Source organism: Zonotrichia albicollis, chromosome 8 (assembly GCF_047830755.1).
Source record: "Zonotrichia albicollis isolate bZonAlb1 chromosome 8, bZonAlb1.hap1, whole genome shotgun sequence".
Taxonomy (NCBI): Eukaryota; Metazoa; Chordata; class Aves; order Passeriformes; family Passerellidae; genus Zonotrichia; species Zonotrichia albicollis.
In genome coordinates, this window is record NC_133826.1 from 30204012 (window position 1) to 30213452 (window position 9441).

The 9441-nt window shown below is 51.6% G+C and overlaps 1 protein-coding gene across 1 annotated transcript; it reads left to right on the top strand.

The window, feature by feature from the left end:
* The first annotated feature begins 465 nt into the window (after window positions 1-465).
* On the top strand, window positions 466-8347 carry FASLG (Fas ligand). The gene is made up of 4 exons (XM_005492287.4): window positions 466-1139; window positions 1420-1465; window positions 2362-2400; window positions 3555-8347. Exons 1-4 carry the CDS (start codon window positions 801-803, stop codon window positions 3950-3952), a joined length of 822 nt encoding a protein of 273 aa, XP_005492344.1. The 5' UTR covers window positions 466-800; the 3' UTR covers window positions 3953-8347.
* The last annotated feature ends 1094 nt before the right edge of the window (window positions 8348-9441 follow it).

Below are 9441 nucleotides of genomic sequence, written 5' to 3' on the forward strand. Positions count from 1 at the left end.
AAAAAGGACCCACGTTAACAGAGGATTAACCCTTAAAAACAACAGCCTGTTGCATATTCATACACCTCATCCATGATGCATCAATTCCACTCAAACACAGGATTCTGTCTGGGCAGTGTCAGCTTCTTCCTCTGAATCTTAACAGTGCCTTTGAGGTGGGAAGAACTTCATTTCTTCTGATAATGGAGCAATAAATTCTCTTTCTCTGAAAGATTCAGGTGTCCTGTGGCTGCTCTCTGACTGCAAGCCCTTTCTTTAAAAAAAAGTATCCTACACAGCATCGTTTCTATTTTAACAATTTTTATAACCCAAAACTGTATTTACCACACTACTTAAGAGAATTAATACAGCATCACTTCCTAACACAACACACATAACATTCATTTCAATATTTGCGAAAAGCCAATCATATAACACGTGCCTTTTTCACAGGCAGGGAGGGATGCTCGGGGAGCGGGGACGGAGCGATCCCTCATTCCTCATCCCTGATCCCACGGGCTCGGTACCACATCCTCTGCAGGGGAGGGTTCCGTCTGTCCCTTGAGTGCAGGATGCCGGGGGTTTGTCCTCCCTGGGCTCCGTCTGTCCCTTGAGTGCAGGATGCCGGAGCGTTTGTCCTCCCTGCAGCTCCCCAGCCCTGCGGGGGCAGCAGATTGTGGGGAGCGGCTGCGGGAGCCCCCGGAACGGGGCTGTGGGAGGAGGGTGGGTCCTGCGGAGCCGGAAAGGGCTCTGCTGCCGATGCTCGGAGCCTCTCGAAGCCGCAGCATCCTCGCACAGCATCCTGCCCTCGCAGCGCACGGATGCAGCCGCAGCGGGGCAGAGCCGCGGGGCTCGGCTGCCGCGGCGGGGACGAGCTGCCCCCCGTGCAGCAGAACCTCCCTTATTACCCGCACATCTTCTGGGTGGATGGATATGCCGAGACAGCGGCTCCCTGTGCCCCCGCTGTCCCCTCGGCTCCCTTCCCACCGCCCGTGCCCGACCGGAGCAGAAAACCGCGGAGTAAAGGAAGGGAACGCGGGGAAAGGAGCAGAGCCGGCTTCCTCGTGATGTTCCTGCTGATCCTGGTGGCCTTCACCGGAGTGGGGCTGAGCATATTTAAGATTTTTCACCTGGAGAAGGAGGTGGATGAACTCAGGGAGGTGAGGTTTGCCTGGCTGCGCGCAGGGAAAGGGGGAAAGGGGAAAAGGAACGCTTGGAATGGGCTGGGATGCTCCCAGGGGGCACCAAGGTGGCATTTCGGTGGCTGCTGGCACAGAGGAACAGGGTGCTTGTTCCCCTGTCAGGATATCTGTGCTCCTTCCAGCTCTCTCTCTGTGTATTTCTCAGCACTTTGCAGCTCCCCATGGAGATAATCCCTGATTTAACCCCTGCCAAAGGTTGCGCACGCTCTAAACCAATGTTCCTCTTCTCTCTTGCCAGTCTGCCAGCGCTGAGCCCATCCCTGCATCCTCTCAGAAACTCACAGGTGAGCCCGTGCCTGCAGGAGGAACCCAGCAACATTGAAACTTTCCACAAGAATCTGCAAATTTTCCTAGATTTCATTTACATGGTTTTGATTTACCCCCCAAAAAAGTTTCAATTTGGGTGGAACAATTTAAAAACTGTGGTTTGGACTTCCAAACTGTTGCTTTTCTTTTGCATTCCATGTTAATGTTATAAGTGAGGATATCCTTTTCAAAAATGGCCAAGTCAGAGAGAAACTTTCAGTCCTCTAGACTGTTTTTTTCTAGCTCTAGCTCTGAAAAGTTTAAATTTGTTCCCCCTTGAGAATTTTATTAATTAGAAAATTTATTTTCAAATTTGTTCTGATATTGAATAAAAAATATTAAATAACAAAATTATTGGGAAAGGGAAGTCCTGGTTCTTATCAACTCCTCTACCAATAAATTTTCCCATTTAGGGGAAGGGGAGCTCATTTGAACTGGATGCTCAGTGCTCTGATCACAGCTTCTTTAGCAGAGGCTGAACATAAATAATAAACCTGAATTTCTTGAGGGGGCTGGATAAAGAATTAGAAACAGGTAAATAGTGTAAAGGACAAGGAGGAGCAGAGAGGAAAATTTAATAGGCTTGAGAAAAGAAAAGAAAATAAAAGGATGATTCTGAAATTAGAGATGATGAAGTAGGTATTGGGGAAAATGAAGGGATGGAGTGGATGGGCTCCAAACACCGGGTCACTGGAATGGGCCCTTCCCTCCAGAGAGAACTGAGGGCAGGCAGAGCTTCCCCAGCTGTCCCACCCTGAGGGCAGCTCCAGCTCCAGCTCCTGCCGGGACAGGGGCATGGGGTCTCAGGTGTCCCCTGCTCTCTGGGCTGGCACCTCCATGGAGCTCATGGCCAATGTTCCCTCTCTTTGTGCAGGGCACAGGAAGGAGGCCAGGAGGGCAGCCCACGTCACAGGTACGTGCTGGGGGCAGGGCTGGCACCAGGCAAGGGGGCAGAGGGTACCTGGGGTGGGGACAGAGGGTGCCATGGCAGCTGGGATGGGGTCAGATGGCACCTGAGAGGGGGGCAGAGGGTGCCAAGGCAGCTGGGATGGGGTCAGGGGATGCCATGGCTGGAGTTCTGAGGAGCCCACCCCACGCAGGCTCTGCTGCTCTCCTCAGGTGACACATCTGCTCTGACAGTGGAAATTTGCTCCACAGACAAAACCTCCCCCTCACTTGTGCCTCTCAGTGAGGCTGGGTTTGGCTTGCCTTTTGGGGTGTGCAGGGCATGAGTGGCACTGGGGCTGGCACTGCTGAGGGGTGAGGCCCAGGAGGACTTTGCACACTGCAAACAAAGCTTGGAGAATATTGGAATTAAATCCCAATATAGCCAGATGGGACGTGCCTGGGCTCATCTGACCCTTGCTGCTTGACCAAGGGCGGCAGCTGTGGTGGTTTCACCTCAGAGACACCTTTGGCTGGCTGGATGTGTGGTGGTTTCACCTCAGAGACACCTTTGGCTGGCTGGATGTGTGGTGTTTTCCCCTCAGAGACACCTTTGGCCGGCTGGATGCTGCAGCTGGGTGCTTGGGACAAGTCCAGGCATGCAGGAGCTCAGGTTTAGCTCTGGTGGAGTAGCTTTAAGCTGATGGTGAAGGAAAGCAGTTGGTTCTGATGGAGGGTTTGGATCCAGAGCTTTATTCTGGCCCACAGGCTTCTGAATGCAGCACCAGCTCCAACAGAACTCCTCAAAATGTGTCTTTTAACCCCAGGGAGAGGGGCAGGGAAGGGGTAGGGAGCCACCAACCAGGTAAGGGTGGGGAAGTCTCAGGGGACAAATGACACCTGGATGGTCCCTCAAGGGGTGTAAGGCATCTTTTGAACTCTGCCAATCACTCGAGGCCCTTCTGGAATGCCAAGATTGAAGGACAGCACTCAGCAGCGGCAAGGAGAGGGGAAGGGAGAGGTTGTTGGCACACTGGGGAAGGAACTGGGATAGCTGAGACAGGCTATTCCATCACACCCCAAGAGGAGAACCCTCTCTTGCGCTGTGGGGCGTGACCCAAGCCAAACCCACCCAACCAAACCCGCTTCTCATGCTATTTTTTGGCCTTGCTTCCCTTGCAGGCAACCCAGAGCAGCAGGGGCTGCCACTGGAGTGGGAGCCCAGCTCTGGCCATGCCTACACCAGCGGGGTGCAGTACGAGGCGCGGGGCCTGCGGGTCAGCGAGCCGGGGCTGTACTTTGTGTACTCGCGGGTGCTGTTCCGGGGCACGGCCTGCGACAGCCCGCTGCTGCTGGCACACGTGGTGTACAAGAGGAACCCGGCCTCCCCGGGCAGCCTGGTGCTCATGGAGGACAAGGCCGCCAACTTCTGCTCGGGCCAGAGGATGTGGGCCCGCAGCAGCTACCTGGGCGCTCTCTTCAGGCTCAGGAGGATGGACAGCCTGCACGTCAACGTCTCCAAAATCGCCCTGGTCAACTTTGAGGAGTCCAAGACTTTCTTTGGTTTGTTTAAGCTTTGAAGTGGAGCGTGGCTGGCAGGCCCTTCAGACATACACACACACCCACATGGATGTGTGAGGGCTGGGAGCGGCCTGGGCACCACCAAACCCACCAGAAACCATGTTTGGGCTTCAGCACGAGGGGATCCAAGCAATGGGAAAGCACCAGAGCTGTGCTGCATCAGCCTGAACAGAATTGCATGTGTTCTCCTTGCAAAAACCCAACAAACTCAGGATGTGGCGTGCTGCAGACCCTGTTGGAACTCACTACCTGCTGCCTGAGAAGATGGTGGGACCTGCTGCTCCCCGTGTGACACAGACTGCTGGGGACATCTGGGGGTGTTCAGGAGGTGCCTAGGTGGTGCCATGACACCACAGTGGTGTGGGATGAGCAGTGTGAATGACTGCTCCTCCTGAGACATGGCTGGCACTGCCCAGCACTGGCACTGCTGTCCCTCCTGCCAGTTGGGCTGGGACAGGGGCTCTGTTCATCCTCTGTTAAGCTATGGACTGTTCCCAGCCCAGGAAATGCTCCTCAACCTCTTTATTTAACTCATCCCAAGTGCCTTGCAAGGAAGGTGCCAGGAGCAGCAGTGCCCTGGGGGGTGTCCCAGATGTGGCAGTGTGAGCAGCCATGGTGTGGGGGTGCTGGGGTGCCCATGGGCTCTGCACACAGCAGGGCACTGGGGTTTGAGGTGAAAGCAGCACCTCAAGCTCTCTCCTGCCCCTTCAGCACATGAGGGCTCCCCATTGGGCTGCTCTGCCACCCCTGTCCTGGTGCAGCTGGCGACACTGGCACTGTCAGTGCATGGCTTTGCTGTGGGATGTTCCCTCCTGAGAAAAACACAGATGGTAAATAGTGGTAAATAATATTTTTCTAGTGAGTGGTGCTGTCCTCTCCTCATTTGGTGCTGGGCCATGGCAAGGCCTCTGTGATCAGGGCTCAGGGCCCCATTCCTTCTCCAGCACGGCAGAAACCTGGGAGCCTCTTCCTGTGGTGTTGGTGGAGTCCCCAGGACAAGATGAGAGATGAGAATCTGACTCCATGTTCTCAGGAGGCTGATTTATTATTATATTATATTATATTATATTATATTATATTATATTATATTATATTATATTATATTATATTATATTATATTATATTATAGAATGCTATACTAGAACTATACTGAAGAAAGAGAGGGATACAGACAGAAGGTTTAACAAGAATATGACAATGAAAGCTCTGACTGACTCTTCAGAGCCCAACACAGCTGATGGTGATTGGTCATTAATTAAAACAATTCACATGTTGGATGAACAATCTCCAGAGCAGCAAACACAGGAGAAGCAATCAGATAATTATTGTTTTCATTTTTTCTCTGAGGCTTCTCAGCTTCCCAGGAGAAGAAATCCTGGCAAAGGGATTTTCCAGAAAATATGACAGCGCCATCATCCCTCTTAGCTGCCTGCTTGGCACACTGCACAGGGCCCTCTCCATGAGGCTTTGGAGCTCAGGAAACATCAGGATCTGGGGCCAGGGGAGGTGTGGGGTGAGCAGCACAGAGCAGGCAGCCCCAGCCCAGCAGGAAGGGGCTGATCTCAATGCACAGTTTGGAGCTGGGCACTGGTGGCTGAGCAGAATTGCTGCTGTCTGTCCCCAAAGGCTCCACCTGAGTGAGCTCTGGCCTCAGAAGCACTTTCACAGAGTGGTCTGAAGGGCAAAGAAACAAAGTGGTGTAAATTAACCCCAAACCTCATTTGCTCACCCTGGTGTCAGCTCCACGGGGTTCTGACCCTGGGGCTGTCACTGTCACTGTCACAGGCAGGACACAGAGGCTGCACTGGTCCCTCTGCAGCTCTGCTGCTGCTCTCAGTGCCTGGGGCTCCTCAGCAGCCCCAGCATTTGTTTCCTTTGCCCTGTGCTGCTCTCAGCTTGCTGTGGTTTGTGTTATCTGCTTCAGGGAAGTTTATTTCTTTGAAACCTCTCAGTGGTCTGGCTACTGCTGTGGCCAGTGGGAGGGGAAAACTGCAGCCCTGCTGACATTGCTGATGTTTCCACTGCATTTCTCAGGGTGGAAAGTATCTCAAAAGGATGAAATTCAGGGGTCTTCTGGCTTGACTTTCTCTGTGCACGTATCAGAAGGTGAAACTGCACAGCACAGGGATGGAGCTGCTGCATCCAGAGCTTTTCAGGAAAGGCTGGGAATTGCTGTCCTCTTCTGCTCGATCTTTGGGCTGTGCTGCTCTCCTGGTGATGGGACATCCCAGTGGGGAGTGGGAAGCTCTTGGGTTGGCTGTTGATAATTGCTGCCCCGAGATGTGCAGGGTGTCTCTGTTTCGGCCCAAGCAGCTGAAGAACGAGTCTGGGCTCTTCACTGTCTGGTCTTGAGGTTGTTTATTAATTCTTATCTATAAAATTTTCTTTCTGCCACGCCGAGATCTGCTCTGCAGGGCAGCCACAGGCACCCTGACTGCCCGCAAGGCAGTCTTGTCTTTTTATATTACAAACTTCATATAACATATTTACACTTAATTCCCAATACCTATCACCCATGTTAGACAGTGCACTTCTACTCCAAACCAATCCCAAAGTGCCAACATCACTGCAGAAAATGGAGAACAAGAACAAGAAAGAAGGTCTAGACACGGCCTGATTCCTCCATCTTGTCCCCATAACCCCCATACCAAAAACCCTAAAATCTACATTTTCACCCTGTGAACATCTTATTATTACACCATTCAAACCTGTGTGACTTTCAGGTCCTCATACAAAGCTGGAAACTTGCTCCAAGGGTCAAAATCAAATCCCCAGGTGCTCTGGGCAGCATGCCAGGGTCTCTGAGCCCCCCCCCCCCCCAACAAGGTTCTCGGCAACTCTGGACATCCAAAGGGATGCGCTGAGTTCCCACAGGAAGCTCTTTGTGCAGCTGCCTGCAGCCAAACCAGCCGAGCACATCAGGGGCTTCCCTTGTTACTGGGAGCAGCCTGGAGAGAGGCAGGGCATTTGGGCACACAAGGAACCTGCCCTGAGGCTCCTCTGCCTACTGGCATGGGGCTGGAAGGGCTGGGAGGATCCCAAAGGGCTCTTTGGGTCACCCCACAGTGCCCATGCAGGCTGTGGCTGCAGCCAGCTCTGGGGCAGGATGACAATGTGACCGTGTTCACAGGGGTCTGAGGATGAGGGAAAAGACAAGGATCTGACTCCATGTTTCAGAAGGCTGATTATTATTTTATTATATATATTATATTAAAACTATACTAAAAGAATAGAAGAAAGGATTTCATCAGAAGGCTAGCTAAAAATAGAAAGGAATGATAACAAAGGTTTGTGTCTTGGACAGAGTGCAAGCCAGCTGGGCTGTGATTGGCCATTAATTACAAACAACCACATGAGACCAATCACAGATGCACCTGTTGCATTCCACAACAGCAGATAATCATTGTTTGCATTTTGTTCCTGCGGCCTGTCAGCTCCTCAGGAGGAAAAATCCTAAGGAAAGGATTTTTCCTAAAAGATGTCTGTGACAATGAGGGGAGCCCTTGGGAGGGGATGAGATCTGTCCTTACCTGGGATGCCAAGGGCACAGAGGGGTGGGCAGGGGCACAGAGGATGGGCAGGGGCACAGAGGGATGGGCGGGGGCACAGGGGGGTGGTCAGTGCTGTTACCAACAGTTCTGGGCCTCCTGAGGAGGGCAGAGCTGCTGCAGGACCAGGCTGGGGCTCCCAGGTTTGCTCCTGGTCAGGGGCACAGTGGGATGTGGTACTGGTTCTGCTCTGTGATCCCTCCCTCAAACATCCCTGCATGGCCAGAGCAAAGCCATGCTGAGCTCCTGGGCTCTGCCTGCGGCCTGGGAGTGAGCTCAGGGCAGGACTGGACCTTCTCAATTCATAGGCTGCTTGTGCCACACCGACTTTGACAAAGTCAACCCCTGATCTAGCAAATTAGCTGTTCGTTGAAAGACATTTTTGCTAATTGTTACCATTCAATACTCAATGAGTGTTTAATGCTGACATTGGGCTCTCTCAGGCTGAGGGAGTTGGGCTTATTCAGCCTGGAGAAATTTCCAGAGAGGCCTCAGAGCCCCTTCCAGTGCCAGAGAGCTGGGAAGGGGTTCCTGACAAGAGCATGGAGTGACAGGAAAAAGGGGAATGGCTTTAAACTGAAAGGGAGCAGGTTTAGATGGGGCATTGGGAAGAAATTGCTCCCTCTGAGGGTGGTGAGGCCCTGGCAGTGCCCAGAGAAGCTGTGGGTGCCCCATCCCTGGAAGTGCCCAAGGCCTGGTGGGGTGTGTTGGGACTTTGAGCAAGCAGGAGGGGTCCCTGCCATAAACTGGGGGTGTTGGAGCCAACTTTAGGCCAAACCACTCTGTGATTTTAATAGCTCTTGGGTTTTACTTAAAACTTTTCAAAATTAAAATAAATTATTGAAATTTAATCGGAACTTTCCAAGTATTCTGTTCTCTCCCCAGCAAGGGAAGGGTGTGGGCATGAGAGAGGCAATCCCAGGTGCACCAGCAGGGTGAGCATTGGGATGTTTGGGATGTTTGGGTTCTCTTTGCCCTGCTTGCAGTGCTCTGAGCTGACATCCTCTCCCCTGGTGGAGCAGCCTGGCTCGGGTATGAAGGTGCCTCTGGGGTTCCAGCACCAGATGTTTCCAGAGATTTACAGGCTCCAGAGACCCCTCTTTGCAGAGAAATAATCTGTAAATAGGCTCCATGCCCCTCTGCACAGAAATAGGCTGACAAGAGGTGAGGAGCCCAGATCATCTCCTGATCAGAGTTCTCTGGTCTGCTCCCTCTGCCTGGCACACTGAAAGCTCCTGTGGGCAGCTGTTTGGGTGGAACAATTTAAAAACTGTGGTTTGAACTCCCAAACTGTTGCTTTTTTTTTTTTTGCATTCCATGTTAATGTCATAAAGTGAGGATATCCTTTTCAAAAGTGGCCACATCAGAAAGAAATTTTCACTCCTCTTGACAGTTTTTCCTAGCTCTGGAAAGTTTAAATTTGTTCCCCCTTGAGAATTTTGTTAATTAGAAAATTTATTTTCAAATTTGTTCTGATGCTGAATAAAAAAAAAACAAAACAAAATTATTGGCAAAGGGTTCTCATCAACTCCTCTAGCAATAAATTTTGCCCTTTAGGGGAAGGGAAGCTCATTTGAACTGGATGCTCAATGCTCGGATCACAGCTTCTTTAGCAGAGGCTGAACACAAATAATAAACCTGAATTTCTTGAGGGAGCTGGATAAAGAAATAGAAACAGGGGAATAGCGTAAAGGAGAAGGGGGAACAGAGAGGAAAATTTGGCTGCCCAAACTGGGGCTCTGCAAATATTTATGGCAAATATTTATGGCAAATATTTATTCTGTTTCGTTCAGCACAGAGAGCTGCTTGGCAGGGATTTGGCCTCTCTTGGGGCTGATGTGTATTAGATGCTGTATCCCATTACATCAGACCAGGTCCCAGTGCCTTGCAAACCTTGTGTAGGCTCAGGATGGGCTGTAACCAAGGGGTTACATCACAGA

Excerpts from the sequence above, each read along its gene's own strand:
- FASLG (XM_005492287.4), top strand. The coding sequence starts at position 801 with ATGCAGCCGCAGCGGGGCAGAGCCGCGGGGCTCGGCTGCCGCGGCGGG. Across the intron at positions 1,466-2,361 it reads ATCCTCTCAGAAACTCACAG|GGCACAGGAAGGAGGCCAGG; the intron begins GTGAGCCCGTGC and ends CTCTTTGTGCAG. Across the intron at positions 2,401-3,554 it reads GAGGGCAGCCCACGTCACAG|GCAACCCAGAGCAGCAGGGG; the intron begins GTACGTGCTGGG and ends CTTCCCTTGCAG.